Source organism: Onychostruthus taczanowskii, unplaced genomic scaffold, assembly GCF_017590055.1.
Source record: "Onychostruthus taczanowskii isolate IOZ18803 unplaced genomic scaffold, ASM1759005v1 scaffold76, whole genome shotgun sequence".
Taxonomy (NCBI): domain Eukaryota; kingdom Metazoa; phylum Chordata; class Aves; order Passeriformes; family Passeridae; genus Onychostruthus; species Onychostruthus taczanowskii.
This window is the reverse complement of record NW_024505450.1, coordinates 2428511-2445573: the sequence shown is the minus strand read 5'-3', so window position 1 is coordinate 2445573 and position 17063 is coordinate 2428511. Positions and strand designations below refer to the sequence as shown.

Sequence of the window (17063 nt, the reverse complement as noted above, 5' to 3'; positions counted from 1 at the left end):
CAGGAGAGCAACTTCAGCTGGGGCTGCACTAAGTGGTGCAGCTGTGCTTTGTGTGGTGCTGGAGTGTCCTCATTGCAGAGATGTTTGCCGCTTTTATTAGCGTGACCAGATCCCTGCAGGCCTGCTCCCTGGCTGTCAGCTGACACCTGAACCTCTCCTTGTTCCTGCTGCAATAGGCTGAAACAAGTGCCTGCCTGCATGAGATGGGACCGAGTGCAGGCTCAAGGGCTGCATGAGGAAGATCACCTATAAAGGCAAAAATGCAGAGAGAAAACAGCTTCAATACCAATAATCATTAGAAAGTTTATAAGGGAAGAAATAAATTTTTCTTACTGGATCTAAGCTCCCTTTGGAATACATGAATAACCACTAGTATCAGGTATCCATAAAACAATCCATGCACAATTTTTTCTAAAGCTTGATTAATTTGCTTTTTCATATGTAGATAGAATAAACATTCCATCTCTTGTGTTTCTACAGTCTCAACATGTTTACTGCTTTGTTTTCTCAGCATTTAAAAAAACTTGCTATGTCAACTTATACAAATTCCACTAGTTTAAGTTAAATATATTAATTTTTTTCCCTCTTTCCTATGGTGCAGGTTTTCTCTATGTCGGCACAATTCGTGGAACTTACACAATTTCCAGGAGGATTTGTAGTTGTTTCTTGTAAGATGCCTTTCTGCCTTTTTGACTGAAGCTGTTGATGTGCATCATTGTCTTGTCAGCATCTTCCTTCTTGAGTTCTCCTAGAAACCTCGGTCATCTGCTACTTCCTACCCCTTTCCTGTCAATTATTCAATTATTCCTTTTTTTTTTTTTTTTTTGTTAACTGTTGGACTTGGTTGTTTGTCTGCAGTCTGCATGTTCCAGTTGAGAAGTTTTTTCTACAGCTTCTCTTTGAAGATTTATAGGGATTGTATTTGGGTAGAAGAGGTACTTAGATAATCTTTATTTTTCACAGTTTGAATCTGTTAAGTATGGGAATTTTGATGTTTGAGATCTTGTGAAGCCCTTCAGAAGGAACCAGATTTATTCCTACGAGGAGAAAAAAGCTCTTGGTCTCCTCTTTCCTTTTAATACCGACTTATTTTGTAATTTGCAGAATTAGTTGGTATTCAGCCTAATAGGAGCAGATTGCTTTCATGAGATACTAAAGAATGATTTTAATAACTTTTCTTTATGGCTCTTTTAATGATGCTGTGGGCTGTCTTCTTCCTTTGGACTGTGTAAGCTCTGAGCCCAGCAAGAGGACATGGTGGGAAGTTTTCCCAAGAAATGCTTTGGGAGCTCTTTGTGACAAATGCTACTTGAGACTAGATGTGTTTTTAAAACTCTGTCACAGAGGTGTCTAAACATTCTTCTGAAGATTAAAACAAGAGTGGCTGTTAAAGGTTTATTTATGCTACAAGTGGAAAGATTATTAAACATGGAAGGGAATACAACAGAGAAAAAATGTATGCACATTTATCAGTATTTTTGTAGCCTCCAGGTAGTGGGTTGTAGGCTGCATATAATTTTTCTTTTCTTTCTGTGTAGTTAAATCAGGAAGTTTCTTTGCATAGGGGAGGGGGAAACATTTCTTGCCCTGGTGGCTTTGGGAAACATTATAGTATGGGTTATTACAGTTATTGATTCATTAGGAGGCTGATCCTTCTTTGAGAGAAAATGGATTTCTAATGCACTGATATTTACCTGTAGGAAATACTGCTTCTCTACGTCCTTAGAAAGTTGAAAGAAGGGGTAAACACCTTTTCCTTCTATTTTTTCTTTACTGTGCTACAGTAAATGCCATATCCAATTTATACAGGTGTTTTCTAAGCAACCGATGCTATTTTCATGATGGTGTTGCTTACAACCATGAAGGAAAGAAAAACACCTGTTCTGTAAAAGCAGAATATTCAAACTGCTTTTAAATAGTGGATTTTTATTATGGGAAAAATACTGGGGCTTCACAGAGGTTTTTTTTCTGTTTGTGTATGTGTAAAAATACCTTTCAAACATGTGCTTACTCTGTGTGTGTGTTTACTTCAGTCTGTGTATGTTTGAGAGTTGTTACTGGATGTAGCTGGGGCAACTGACCTGAAAACTGCAGCAGGAAAAGATCAATCAAGATAAATGCCTTTGTTATTTTACATTTAAGTCAGTTTTAAAACAAATAAAGGCTAACATTCTTATTTACTCTGATGTTTTTGTTGCAGAGGAAGTTGAACATGCTCTGGGTGTGCTGTCTTCACAACTCTGTAACCACTTGATAATGACATTGTTGGTCCTCTTGGAAGAGGGACTGATTTTTCCACCTATGTGGGCAAAGTTTTAACTCAAATATTACTTACTACCAGTTAGTTTTCAATGTGTAGGAAAGTTTTGTTCACCCCCTTGGTGGAGGAGAGCCTGATTTGCAAATTTTTGCATTGCATGTCAGACTCAATGAGCTCAACAGGTTTTTTGTGTGTGTGCTGCTGTAGAATTAATGTGCAGGTCCTGTGGGGAGAACAGGAATTTTGTGGTGTTGTTGTTGGTTTTTTTTGTGTGAGTTTTTTTTTTTTTTTTTTTTGTTGTTGTTGTTGTTGTTTGTTTTTGTCCAGGTGAAAATCTTTTTTCGTGAGAAGGAGAAAGATAATTTTGGATGAGTTTCCTCCTTATTGAGTAGTTGAGAGGACTTGATGAACTCTGTGTAAGTAGGACCCCTTCCTGTGCATGCAGATGTGCTGCCTTACATTCTGTGAAGTGGCAACAAACATCTAAATGTATATTCTTACAGGAGCTGCTTTTGATATTGTCTAGAGCTATTCTAAAATAAAATTTCTAAATAAATTGCTTAGCTGGCCTGATCCATTTCTAGTTCTAACAAAAGCCCTGCATTCTGAAAAATGCAACATTAAGCAATTGAACAAAAATAAAATTACTGGAAATAGGAAAAGACTAAGAAGGATTTTTTTTAAAGTACAGTAGCATTTGAACATGTGATATACCAACAGGTAATTTGGGCTAATCCTCTCTGTCAAATTTTATTTCTGCTTTAGGAAAGGTGGCAAAATGCTTTGGAAATACTTAGGGCAATGGAAGAAGTGCCCTGCTTGCCTGGGTCCCTCCTGGTAGCAGACAGTAGCAGTGGTTTGAATGGATCCTGCAGGAGGTGTGGGCTCTCCCAAACCTCACTGTCAGAGACTTTTATCTGAGCATGCTGCTGTTTCCAGGTTCCAAAAGAATTAGTTTTCTAAAAGAAGAGATTAGGCTGGTGAAGCCCTGGCTGGCTGAAATGTGCTGTTTGTGTTGATGGTGGCACATTCTGATTTGGAGGGCATGTTCTCACTGGGGCTGGTGGCCAAGGCTGCACTGCTTGTGCTTGCTTTCCAGCTGCACAGCAGCAGCTTGCCCAGAAGAAAAAGAAATGCTTCCAGTACTGTTTCATTTATCTTTTTAGCTATGATTGCAGTCATATTGGTATCACAAGATTTAGCTTTTAAAATTCCTGGAAAATATGAATAAAGCAATTGTGTTCTTGAGTGCTGCTGCTGGTGCTATGGCAGCGTTGAGTCACAGCAGTTCACTGTGATATTTTATGTAAAATATGTTTGTGCTCAGTGTATGGCATCAGTGCTGTTTCCAAGGATGGAGACAATGGTGCAATTGAGACTGGTTTGTATCACACTTAAACCAAGTGATATTTTCAATTTCTGCTATCAGTGCAGCATTGGTGGTGTCTGATTAAAACTGTCTCCGCTGTTGCACAGACCCAAACCACCCCTGTAGCATTTTTTTTGGGTGGTTAGTAACTAAGTTCTACAAGGGCAGAATTGGATCATTGTATCCTTTGCCTTCCGCTAAAACTCTCTCAAACTTTGAGCCAACCTTTGGCCTTTCAGCCTGGACCTGTGCAGGACTGAGGTTTCATGTGGGGCAAAGGCTGTGTTGGCTCAGCTGAATGCTCCTGGTGAACGATGGGCCAAAATCCCTGGGCTCTGGGATACGTGTGTTAATCAAGAATGGCAATGATTTCTTTTGTCATTAAGTTGCATCTCTGGTTGCTGCCCCAGAACTGGGTGTTGGTTTGTTTCATAAGCAACTGGTTTCTGATTGCTACCCCAGAACTGAGTGTTGCTTTTCGTGGTTTCTTTTTCTTTCTATCATCAGCTGGCTCTGCATCCCCTGGTTCTCTGTGGGGGAGTGTGCCTGTGCAGTTTGTGTCCAGAATTGCCTGTCATTGAAGAAACCATTTATAGGGCACAACTTACCTGGAACACCTTGGTGCTTTCTCCTGTGCTCTGCTCTCTCCTTCTGTGGGTCACAGATCTCCTCACAGAGCTGGTTTTGAGGTGGCCAGAGGGTGGGACTCCCTGGGCTTGTATTTCTGGACACTTTGCACTCTCTGTGGATATGTTTTCCTTTATAAAGTGCGTGAAACCTCAATTGCCAGTACTTTGTTATTAATTATCCAGCTGGAGTGAGGGAATTCCTCAGGGTGAACAGGTCATGGGGTATGAAAGTACTTGCATCAGTACAGCTTGTTCAGCTACATATCCAAAATAAACAATAATGTAGAGGTGCTGCTGCTACTGGTAATGAACTTTCATCTGTGCTGAAAGAGAGGGCAACTAATTCAGCTTTGTATTTGCTAAATAACTTGAGAAGTTGGGTGGCACCTAATATGAAAAGAACAATTGTTTTACCTGGAAAAAATGACAGTTAGTATCCTTACAGTGTTTCCAAAGTGATGCATAGTGTAAACAAAACGTTTCATAAGTGCCACTGCTCCAATTGTGCATTTGCTGGAAGTTACTGAGTGTTTAGAAAGCCACCCTCGATGCCCAGCTGCGCTGCCAGAAGGATTGTGAGAGTTTTGGGGCTGTTTTTTGCCCATGGAGGCCTGAAAGAAGTTGGAAAACAAGTATTCTTGGGTTACAGTTTAACTGTTTTTAGGTGGCTGCCTCTGGCTGGGCTTTGCCTGCTGTGAATTGACTCCACCGGGAACAGCAGGGTGAGTGCAGCAAGGGGAAGGAGCTGTGCATTTCACAGACAAATTTAGAGAGCAGTGTGGCAATTTCTCCTGAGCTCCCCTGCAGTGGCCTTATTAACCAGTTACTTTGCCACACAGCCCTCCCACTCAGTCATGTGGAAATGTCACTGTACAGTTAATTATTAATGGTGCTCAGGCCTGGAACAGCCTGTGCTGCTCCAGGTTGTCACAGCGTGCCAAGTCGGTCGTGCTCCTGAGTTTGCCTAGCCCGAGAAGGCTGGAGATGTAATTTTGAGGAGTGGAGAGCGTTGTTACACTTAGGTGAACGTTAGCTAGATGTTAACCAGAGGTGCCTCATTTTGCTGAAACACATCTGCCTGGTTCCCTGCTCTGTTTCTGTACAGAGAAGCTTGGCTGTGGGGGGACAAACTGAAGTGCCTCCTGTCCACTGACATTACTTTGTGAAAATATACTTGTTAATTTATTTAAAGGAATAAACAACGAATTTACTTAGTTGAAATGTGTTTGCTTCATTACTTTGTTCATACTTTTTTCAGAAGCCCAGAATTCACTCTTAGGTCAGAAGTCACAGGTTTTGTATGGTTTCATGTTTAATAAGCCGAGTTTTCCCAGTTCTCTCTGCTTCAAACCAAGAGGGATTGGTTCCTTAGAAGGAAGCCTTTCTAGAGGGGCTAACAGTTGGTAGGTGTTTTGGGACAGCCTTTCTTGTGCACATTCCCTGCAGCATTCACTAACAGTGAGGTGGGATGCAGCAGCCTCCAGCTGCAGAATACAAGCTGGAGAACTCCAGAGCCAAATTCAGCTTGTGTGTACCACTGCCCAGGAGCAGGCACGGGGCTCGAGTGAGGTTGTGACACTCTCCTTGCACTTGGGGAAGGAGAAGAGGTCTTTAAAAAGATATGTGTGGCAATGTGGGGCAACTTCTCTCGGACTAAAACTGAAAGTCAAGTGGGAAGTTACTCCGTGGCTGCCTGTGTTACTGTCACCTGGAAATGGCACTCTTCAGTCCTTCTGTTGCTTTTGCTTGCTGTGCTTTTCTTTGCATCCTTGAGGGGTCTTGTAGTGCACACATTTGGTTTTTATTTTAAATTAAATTTAACTGGAAGATGTGCACCAGCTCCTTATGTGTGTTAGGGCTCAAGTAACCTCCCTGAAATGAGCACAGATGATTTTTTCTTTCCTTTAGCACTTGTTTGGCTTTCCTTTAGAGTTGTTTAGCTCTACACATCCCTCTCTTATTCTGCTGCTGGGCTTGTTCATGTAGGTGCGGTCTGACCAGCTTCAGTTTGTATGAGGAAGCAGGAACAGTCTCATTAACAAGTATGCAGAAAGATGTATGAACTCAGTGAAATGTTTTGTGACAGAGGAAAAGAAAGATCCACTCTCTGCTAGGTGAAAATGTGCTGTGTATTGTTTTCTTTTGCTGGGAGTCCTGGTTTAAAAAAAAAAAGGGCAACAAAAAACCTTCAACACAATAACTATTCTTTCAGGTGTAGCTATCTATAGGATTGCATTGTAATCCAAATACCTCAAAATAGTTTAAAAAAAAGCTTCTGAACCCCACAAACAAATCAACCCAGTTAAGAAAAACAGGACCAAAAGACCACACCATCCCCAACCACAAAAAAACCTCAACCCCAAACCAACAGAAACCCCCTTAGAACACAGCAGTGCTGTTGCAGTAGAGGGTGTTGGGGTATTTTCCTTTTCTCTTCAAGGTTTGTTGTGCAGCTCTGCCATCTGTGGGGGTTTGTTTTCATCTGAGTGGGGGGAAATTAGTTCTGTTTGTCAACTTAGCTTCTCAAAGCAAAGGCCTCCAACATCTGGTTGCATTGGATAGTTCCACGCTGTTCTGATGGATTTCATTCCTTGTAGGGTGGGTAGAGTGTGCTTCTGTTTGAAATCATGTGCAAAGACCAAAATGTGGTCTTTGCCACATAGTTAAAAGTGGCAAAAACCTCTGCCACACACTCACAGTGCTCTAAAATGCCTTCTGAACACTGTGAGTGTGTGGCAGAGGTCTTTAAGCGGTCTCAGGTGTAGGATGCTGCAGGGTTTTATGTGCCTGTTTCACAGAATTCACTGGTTATGTGAAGATACTGTAGCTTCTCCAAATGACATTGGCATCTAGAAGTGTGTGTTTAGAAAAAGACAAGCAAAATGATAGGAGCAATGAAGAAGTGTTTAGGGGAAGGTAAGAAATTAGATGATTGTACTAGTCCGTTTTTATTTGTGTGGAGTAAAATTTTATTAGTTCCGTCTCTAATGATTTTACCAAAGGTTGTTCTTCCAGGTTATGTTATCTCTCCTATTTAATGGTCAATTTTCTTTTTTTTAGTGGGTTTTTTTTTGAGTTGCTAAAAATGTTCTTGTAATAACTCAGTAAACACTTCTTATCTGTGAACAGAGCTGTTACTGTGGTCGGAGTTCAGGGTCGTGGAGTTAGTCCTGTAAGAAACACACTAACCCCAAAAGATGATAGTCTAGTTTTTCTTATCCAACTGAAATTAATATTGAAGAGAAAGCTGGGACTGTGTTCCTCCAGACCTTCTGGACTGGTTTGAACAGCATGAGCTGTAGAAAATTTACATATTTTTAAATGCCAGTGGTCCTCACAGGCTCAGTGAGCCTCTGGTCCCTCCAGTTCTCATGCTGATCTGTCCTGTCTTCTAAAACCATCCTTAATTTCAGTGTAGCTTTTTCAAAGTACTTATCATTGTCATCTAGTGCCCTCAGCTGTGGTGACGTGCTTACGCAGGGAAATCCTTTCTCCAGAGGTTCAGTGGAGCAGGATTTTTGCTGTTAGGTAGATCCAGGGCAGACTGACCTGCTGGGGCTGCTGCAGCTTGGCCAGATTGTCACCTGTGGGCCAGGTGTCCCCACTCCCTCCTGCCTGGAAGTGCATGGGACCTTTTCCTGCCCAGCGGCTGTGCCTCTGGGCCTGCCCAGCATTTGGACTTGTCTGTGAGTCAGGAAAGTCCTTCTGGTCATCTGAACCACCCTCTGTCAGCAAACTGGGATAACACACTAGTGTGTCCTGGAGAAGTTTCTCTTCTCTGAAGCGTAAATGTTTTGGGGTTTGAATATCTTATTTGTTTCATGCACATGTGTGTCAAAAAGTGAGGAGATTGTGGTGAACGAGCAAGCAGAGTATTTTGTAGTGGGAACCCCTGAAAGGTTTTAAGAAGAAGACCCCCAAACATTATTTTGATATTTTAGTGTCTTTGGCATATGTGGTATTCGAGTCATCCCAGAACTGGAGGAGTAGTGAGGTGCTGATAGAAGGTTTGGCTTGGCCTGAGCTGTGCAGGTGCTACTGGAAGCTCCAGAGGGGCTTGGATGTATGTGTTTTCTGGGGCAGGCAGTGAGGGCTGAAATTTGGATATTGATCATAATTATTTAAATATAATTATGATAGAAAACGCAGTAAGATCTCCTAGTCAACAGTAATGCTTATGCACCTTGTAATGGGGCACATCATTTAGGAGAGAAGTCAAGAGCTTGGGGAATTTTTTCCTGTGTTTTGAGGTCAGTAGTTAGTGTTAAATCCTTGGTGTGGAGCAGGAGGCCGGTGGCAGGAGAGCCCAGCTGTTTCCTGGCTGTCTGCAGCTTTCTACATTGTCTGGCTCTGAGAAAACAACTTTGGGAAGGAGAGGGCTTTGAAGTTTTCTTCTGCAGCTGGGACAAAACCCATTAGAGGATTCTAAACTGAGGTGTTGGTATGATTATTTTAATTGCTCTTAAGATGTCTAAATTTTCATTTGCATAAATCAAATCACAGCTTCAGAATAATTATGCTGTGCTTTTGGTTAGTTTTCATTTGATCAGAGTCACTGCAATGTCTAGCTCAAGTTTTATGTGACTCATCTGCAATTTAAATACCTATTACCAGAATTTTCATGTGCTTGGTATGATTAAGTGATCTAATTAAGGTATTATTGTATTGAATTTATCTCTGGGAGCTGATCAGACTGGTATAAACCATAACTTCCCTGAAACCTTATAGTTACACTGGGGTCCATCCAGAGCCTTTTTCTGAGTATTTAGCTTAACTACATGACAGAGAAGTTTAAGGCTGGTGTTTGACAGGTCTGGAAGGGAATACTAGGTCAGTGCATAGAGGACACCTGGAAGGTAAACTCAGTGCCTCTAGCTCCATGACTCTGTCACTGATACACAAATTTCTGCAGCGGGGTGGACCAGAGCTCAAGCAGAGCACCTGCCTTTGGTGAATGGATTAGGTTACTGTATGTGTAAGTTACTGGAACCTTGTCGTTGTTTATGTGTACATACCCATGCCCCCTGAGTTATTTTGGGCCCCATCACATGGCTTGATCACTTTCATTTTCATCCCAGTGAAATTCGTTGGTCTGTGGCAGTTGTGACATTTGTCTGTTCTTGGAAGGCTGCTGGTGTTTACAGTGACTAGGCTGGATACCTTGTGTAACAGGTAGCATTGACTCACAGTTATGAATTCATGACTTATTTTATGTCATCGTTGCTAAACATTTGAATTGGTTTTTCAGTGGTGTTACTGAACACTGTGCTCCTTTTGTGTGCAGAAATGGTGGAGGTTTTAAATGAAAGTTGAGTTTAATAGCACAAAGGTAGAACCCCGGTTGAAAAATGCCATGTAGTGCTGTGGTGCAGCCTGTCTCAGTCCTGTGCAACCAGCTGAAGCACTTAACTGCAGCAACCTGCTGCTGCTAAAGTCCTCCTGTGGGCACTGGTAAAGCGTGAGGGCCTTGTTCTGCCACAAGAAACTAAATATAAAACAACTTCAGACCTGCTCATTTGGAGAACATAATTGTGTCCTGTTTTTTCTTTTAGAAGTAGCAGCTGTTGGAAAGCTTGGGAATGTGCACATTTTTTACTTGTTTTCTTTTTCTCTCCCCCTGTAGGTATGGCCTCACAAGTCTTGGTCTATCCACCATATGTTTATCAAACCCAGTCAAGTGCCTTTTGTAGTGTGAAGAAACTGAAACTAGAACCAAGCAGTTGTGTGTACCACGAAAGAACCTACCCGCAAATCTATGTGAATGGTAAAAACTTTGGAATTTCCCCCCACAGGGTTAGTACTTTCTTTCAGACTAAAAACCCATTTGATAGACCTCGAGGACAGAGCTTTTGGTTGCAGTCAAATGCTGTTGCTTTAAAAAATACTGCAGGTGCTACAAAAGCGTTGGCAGCGTGGCCGCAGCAACCTCAGCTGGAGGCGCCTGGGGCTGGGACGCAGGGGAGCCGGTCGGATATTCTGGAAGGAGCCCAGCGATGTGGATTGAAGCGTAAGAGCGAGGAGCTGGAGAACCAGAGCGGCACGATGCAGATCGTTGACGAGCTGTCCATCCTGCCTGCAATGCTGCAGAGCGGCGTGGCCAACCCGGTGACGGTGGTGGCCACGGCCGCCGCGTCCAAGCAGGGCGGTACCGGCGGGGACGGGGATTACCAGCTGGTGCAGCACGAGGTGTTGTGCTCGGTGAAAAACACCTACGAGGTTCTTGATTTCCTGGGACGAGGGACCTTTGGACAAGTAGTCAAGTGCTGGAAAAGGGGGACGAATGAGATCGTGGCGATCAAAATCTTGAAGAATCATCCTTCGTACGTGCGCCAAGGGCAGATAGAAGTGAGCATCTTAGCGAGGCTAAGCACTGAAAATGCTGATGAATTTAACTTTGTGAGAGCCTACGAATGCTTTCAGCATCGTAACCACACCTGTCTGGTTTTTGAGATGTTGGAACAGAATTTGTACGACTTCCTGAAACAAAACAAATTCAGCCCTCTGCAACTGAAAGTAATAAGGCCTATTCTGCAACAGGTGGCCACTGCACTGAAAAAACTAAAAAGTCTGGGTTTAATCCATGCTGACCTCAAACCAGAGAACATTATGTTGGTGGATCCTGTTCGGCAGCCTTACCGGGTCAAAGTCATAGACTTTGGGTCTGCCAGCCATGTATCAAAGACTATTTGTTCAACTTATTTACAATCTCGGTATTACAGGTAGGTGTCTTCTGCTTTGGGTTTTTTACCTGTTATGGAACAAGGTTTTAGCATTTCTTAAAGCTAGTGGCTTAAATAATTGCTCCTCCAGGTGACTAGTAAGAATAATTTGGGAAAGATAATGTGAAAATTCTGTAGTTGGTTGCCATTTTGAATGTGAATACTTGCTTTGAATGTTTTTATAGTGTTGTCTTTTTCCTGGAAGTATGTTTTGTTTTGCTCTCTGAAGACATCACTTACTGCTATTTTGAGACCTCTGAGACTGTTCAAAAGGAAAAGAAAAAAAGTTATCTTTCACTTGCTTGTTTAGGATGCCTTTCCAGCCTTCCTAACATGATGGATTTTTTTTCCTGTAAGCAGCTGGACAGTGTCCTAGAAGTGCCATGTTTCTATATCCTGTTGCCAAAGATTATGTAAATGCCTGTGTTTTTCTCCAGCACTTGTAAATATTTTCCCTAGTTCTTAGAAACTCCATTCTGACTGAGTGCCTTCAGCAGCTGTGGAGTTCAGTAAACTTCTGGAGTCAGGGAGTCATAGGATGCTTAAAGGATGTTCAGGGTGATACCAGAAGGGCATTTAAAGTGATTTTGGTATATGGTTGCATTCTTCTTTTGCCTGAAAATGGATGTATGTTTTTAGTAGTTTTGTTTGGTTATTTTTTCGAATAGTTACCCAATCCACTTGACATTTAAAAATTATCAATATTTAGTCCTTTTGTTTTCCTTATACGCTAAACTTGTCTTGACTGAAGATCTTTTAGTTCTGCTTTGCATCATTGGCTGTGTATTGCCTGTCTGTTGATTGAGTAAGAAGCTAGTAAACTAGGACAATGAGTACTTGGAAGAAAATTTTAAATATTTTACAGCTATTCATGCTGGAAAGGAAGACTTGTGCACTGCAGTTCTAGGCTTGATGAAATTAGTGATTGGAGTTCATGCCAGAGGAATCTATTTTTTGACTGTAGCTTGTAAACAAGAAGGCTTCATGTACAGTGCTCACATAAAATATTCTAATTCATCACCTGCATTCTCTATTACTTAATTGCAAACTGCAGCAGAGGATTTAAAAACTTCATGAAGTTCATAAACAGAAAACTAAATTGGGAAACGTTACGGATTGATGCATGTTCACATTATACAAAAATATATACAAGAGGGAATAAAAAGTTAAGTAACTTGGGAGTTCATTTTGGTGTAAAAGCTGTGATAAATTTTTGTGTAAAATGAAAAGATACTGTGGTTTTGGGCCTCTCAGGACAAATCAGGCCAGGCTTGCAAAGATGGATGGAATTCTTAGAGGCTCCAGACAAGTGCAAAGGTCTTACCTTGAGCTGGTCTGTGCAGAATCAGAATCTGGCAGATACTCAAGGTGCATCGTCTGAGAATGTTTCCCTACCTATTTTGGCTTTTTTATTTATTGAAGCAGTTACAGATTATTCTGAACTATTGCCATTTTTCACTCCTTTCTCCCCAAGAATAGAGGGGAGGCTGTGGACAGCCAGGCTGGGTGGTCCTATTGTAGTACTTGAGCCTCAGCTAACTACTTTCAGCATTTTTTTTCTGGTTCAGATGGCTCAATAGACATGATATTGTTCGATTTTAGTTGCCTGCATAAAAATGCAGTAGCTGTAGTTGTGTTTTACTTGGCTTGATGTTGCTTTGCAACTCTCAATAGAATTCTGGCACGCTTATGGGTTTGGGCAGGTCCGTTGCTGGCAGGATCAGTGTGCAACTCCTTGGCATTTTGGATGCTTGTATTGCACTCAAATGTGAGTAAGTGGGGCTCCCTGTGGGTGTTTATTCAAAATATTATCCCCCAAGAATAAGATAAGATTTGTGGGTGCATGTCCTTGTCTTGCCTTAATGCTGTTGAATGATATGGACTCGTATGGTGTGTGCACCTAAAATTTCCTAGTAACTTATGCTTAAGTGCTTTGTAAATATTCTGGTTTCAGTAGATCATATTCTTTGTTTTATATAGTTTTATAATCCTTCTATAAAGTAGCATCTAAGTCAGAAATGTTTGAAAATAAAAAGAAATAAAATGGTTAGGGTCCATCTACTTGAGGGGTTTTTTTTAAATATCTAAATATTGGTTGAGATAATTTGGAAAAAAAAAACCAAACCAAACAGCTATGCTTCAAAATTACTTTCAACACAAGTTTTTATTTCTGAACAGGTTTTCAGCATGTTGGATTTCGTCATAGATGTGTAGCTCTCTATCAGTTGTGTGATTCAAACTAACTTGGTGTAAACTGAAAGTTCCTGAAAATTTCTTTTTGTTCCATTGGAACCAGACTAGGGCAAATAATAGCAGAAAATAGGGATTTGATTCAAAAGGCTTTAAAATAGATGATGCTGGGGAAATCTGAAGTGAAAAGTCTTCTATAAGAAGGAGAAGGGCCTTCAGAGAATATCTTGTATTGAGATGGCATTTTGTTAAGAGAGGTTGTGCTTTTGGTCAAGCAAATAAGGAGCAGTTACATATAAAATATAACTGTACTTAAATGCTTTTTGTATTAGAAGAGCCTGGAAGTGGTAGTGCAAGTTTGACCTTTTTGACACAGACATGTTGATACAAGTTTTACAAAACTGAATAAAGAGAAAAGGTTGTTTGGTGGTGGTGGTGGTTTTTGGTTTTGTTTTGTTGTTTTTGTTTGTTGGTTTTTTTCCCCACTCTGATAATTTCTTCTGGTTTTTTGTTCCTGGGACCATAGTGATCTAATGATCATGAGAACAGAGAATGCCCCAATGTCCAGTGTTAGGATGTTTATTTTGAATTCTAATGTCACTACTTTGCATCTGTAAGAGGAAGTGAGTAATGAGTTGGAAAATTTAGTAATAAGAGGATTAGGACTTAAGGAGGGGAACATAATATAGCCAGGTGAATGGATAATGGGCTGACTTACCTTAGCCTATAGCAGAAGGAGAAGTGACCTAATGATGGCTGTTGGAGATATTAGGGTACTTTGGTATGAAAAGAGGTCCTAAACAAGTGAGACTAGCTGAATTTTAAAAGGGTCTAAGCAAGCAGAAAAATGGAGACAGACTGTATGAAGTGATAATGACTTGATGTTTTCCTGTTTCTGTTTCAGCTTTGTCAAGCAAAGAGAAAATAAGAAAATGGTTAAAAGAAGTATGAAAAATAGATTTTGACATTTTGTTACCTTTTGGAAGCTCCTGTTTGTTATATTGCTAGAAATTGTCGAGTATGGGTGTGAATAAATACTAGCTATGATACATTGTCTGGAGTCAGATGATTTTATTTGTATTAAAGATCAGATGTTATTCTCAATGCGCTTTCCTGGAAAGGCAGTGTCTGTGCTTACATGCTCTTTTTATGCTGGTCTGGATTTTAATAGCTGTGGACTAGAGAGATCTGGTATTTGAAGCTCTTTTCTGCTTCTGGCCTCACACATTAAGACTGCTGACCTTTTATGAGTGATCTAAGGAGGTAAATAACTAAGCAGTGTGCACATTTTCAAAAGAAAATACCCTTACAATACAGCGTAGGTGATCAAGCTTTTGTCATTTATGGAAATGGTATGAGGAGTGTGTTGCTGTCCTTTTGGTCAACTGTGCCCCAAATCATGAGAAGGGGAGTGTTGCATCCCAAACAGAAAGCAGTGCAGGCTGTGGAGGAGGAGAATCAAAACATCTGTTTCTAAGTCTGGTCTCTTGTGCTCATTTGGCAAGGCAGAACGTTTTCCCAGGGCATGGTGTTCCTCTCTCTGGAAATCATTTTCCTTTGTTTTCCCTCTTTCCTGAGGTGAGACGCATTTGGGAAAGCAGGTATGAGAAGAGAGGCTTCAGAATGGCTGTCTGCAATTAGCAGTAGCCTCCAAGAGGAGTGGAGTGAAATGGTCAAGGTGGTGCTGCCCATCTGCTTCAGGGAGCCAGGTCACCTTCCTTTCTGTTGCCATGGGAAGCAGTGGCCTCCTCAGTGTATGGCATTCAGAGGTAACTCTTCAGGGAATTACTGCTCGGTTTTATTTCAAAGGGGAATCACCTTCCTATTGATTTCATTTGGGTTGCTTTCCTAAGGGGATTTTGAGATTGAGTCTTCAGTAAACCTTACCAAACTCATCATTCATAAAATCCCTGTAAAGCTGTGGATCTGACAGTAACCATTGCAGGCGTAGGAGTGACTGTGGTACTTCATTGCAGGCTCCTGCAGCACAGCCCCCAAAGGGAGTTCAGCAGTGGCTCATCATCAGCCCCTGTGGCTGCCTCCATGGTTATTTCATCTCCTGTCTCCAAAGGAAACATCATCACCTTTGTGCTCTGTCAGATTATATTGCTGGTAGAGTGCAGCTGGAAGCTTGACTAAAAATGTGTTGTGAGGATAAATGATGCCTTGTGAAGGCTGACCTAGAACAGAGGCTGGACAGAGTTAAAGAATAAAACAGGGAGGAATTTATTCAAAGGATCTCCTCCATGGATCCACCTTGGGCAGCACAAGAGCCCAGCCATGGCTGCCCCCAAGATGAACCCAAATGGTCCCAAAATGCACGAGCGCTCACGGGGTCTCTCCCTGGGATCAGCTCTGCTCCATGTGCACATTGCAGTTCATTGTCCAATTCCAGCTGCAGCCCTGCACTCCCATCCTGCTTGTTTTTCTCTCTCCAGCCCACGCTGTTTGTGCTCTTGGGGCTGAGATTTGGATCATTTGTCCTTGGTGCCCAGCTGGAGCAGGAATTGTTTTGTCTCCCTGCTCTGTGCACAGAGCTCACCATGCCCTCATGTGAAGCCCAGACCCACACCCCAAAGCAGCACAGAATGTGAGAAATAGAAAAGCTGAAACCTGAGTCATCATAAGCCCTTGGTTTCCCATCCAAAGGATGTTCCTTTTGGCATCCAGGGGTCTGCAGGCAGACTATTGTTTAGCATAGCCAAATTCATTGGGAAGACAAAGCGAGCGGGAAGCAATAGAAGTGATCTCCAGATCAAAGTGGGCACCAGCTGGACCCCATAGGCTGGTGGGCAGCTGCAGTGGTGTGGCAGAATGGAAGGTGTCTGGTCAGTAAGAGATGCTCATAGCTCAGAAATGTTTTTCTGTTCCACTGGTGACAGCAGTAAAATACGATCCTGGGTATTCAGCAGTGCACTCATAAGGAAAAGCAAGTGATGTGAGTAGATGCACTCAGTGCAGACACCCCATTCCAGAGCTGGACAGTGATATTCTCCCTCCAGCCTTCCAACTAAGGGTAGTGCCTAATCAACAGACTCGTTCCAGACAAAATGCCAAATGTCAATAGTGTTGCAACGGAGCTCAGAGAGATGGAAAAATTGCTGTTGGATGTGTTCCTGGTGGCAGAGAGCAGGCTTTTCCTCCTCTCCTCTTACCCTCCTCTCCCATGGAGATCAGAGAGGACAGAGGAGAAGTGATAATAATTGTGTTCTGTGGTCACAGCACTGTTTTCACTTGCCCAGTCAGTTCTGCTGCAGCTCAAAGAGCGATTTGGTCTGATATGGGCTCTTCTGTTTTAAAGGGTTTTGGAAGAAGAATAAAGTAGTTGAGCTGTGTGGTTTAATTACTACCCCTGAGCTGGGCTCAGCAAGGGCTCTGTGCGTGCTCTGAAGCTATTACAGCAGGGCAGCTTTTTATTTATGACTTTTGCAGCTTCATGCTAAGTTTCAGAATAAACCACCATCAGCTTATGCTGGTTTTTCCCCCCCTCAAATTTATGCAATTTACATGACTTTTTGTTCTCCTTTTTTACATGCATTTCAAAATTAGAAAAAAAATTCTCATGGCCATGAGTTCCCAAAGAGGCTTGTTTTCTCCCTGTGCTTTCTAACTTGGTCCTTGTCACTCCAGGGACTCCTAAGAACATGGAGTGACAGTGACTCTCCCTGGAGTGGCTTTTGGAAATTGAATGTTTTCTCTCTGTAGGTTGGGCTTGTCAGCAGGATGGGTTGTTGTGCCTCAGTGACACAACTGCTTCATCCCAGCAGACGATTATCTTCCCCTAATATCAGATCAGTATACAACTTCTGTATGTTTCAAATAGCAGTTAAAAACCTGTACACAAATAAACATATCTCTTAATATACAGCTTTTCTTTAAAGCAGTGAGCAAGGGGA

The 17063-nt window shown here is 41.9% G+C and overlaps 1 protein-coding gene across 4 annotated transcripts in view; it reads left to right on the top strand.

Moving 5' to 3' along the window:
• HIPK3 (homeodomain interacting protein kinase 3) overlaps window positions 1-17063 on the top strand; it is a 68602-nt gene that overhangs the window by 5381 nt on the left and 46158 nt on the right. For 3 of the 4 annotated variants that reach the window (XM_041423321.1, XM_041423322.1, XM_041423320.1), the window contains exon 2: window positions 9882-10977. In XM_041423321.1, the coding sequence (XP_041279255.1) occupies window positions 9884-10977 (1094 nt within the window). In that variant the 5' untranslated portion in view covers window positions 9882-9883. Of the gene's footprint in view, window positions 1-9409; window positions 9431-9881; window positions 10978-17063 lie in introns of those variants that run through there. The other variant, XM_041423323.1, reaches the window with a different exon arrangement.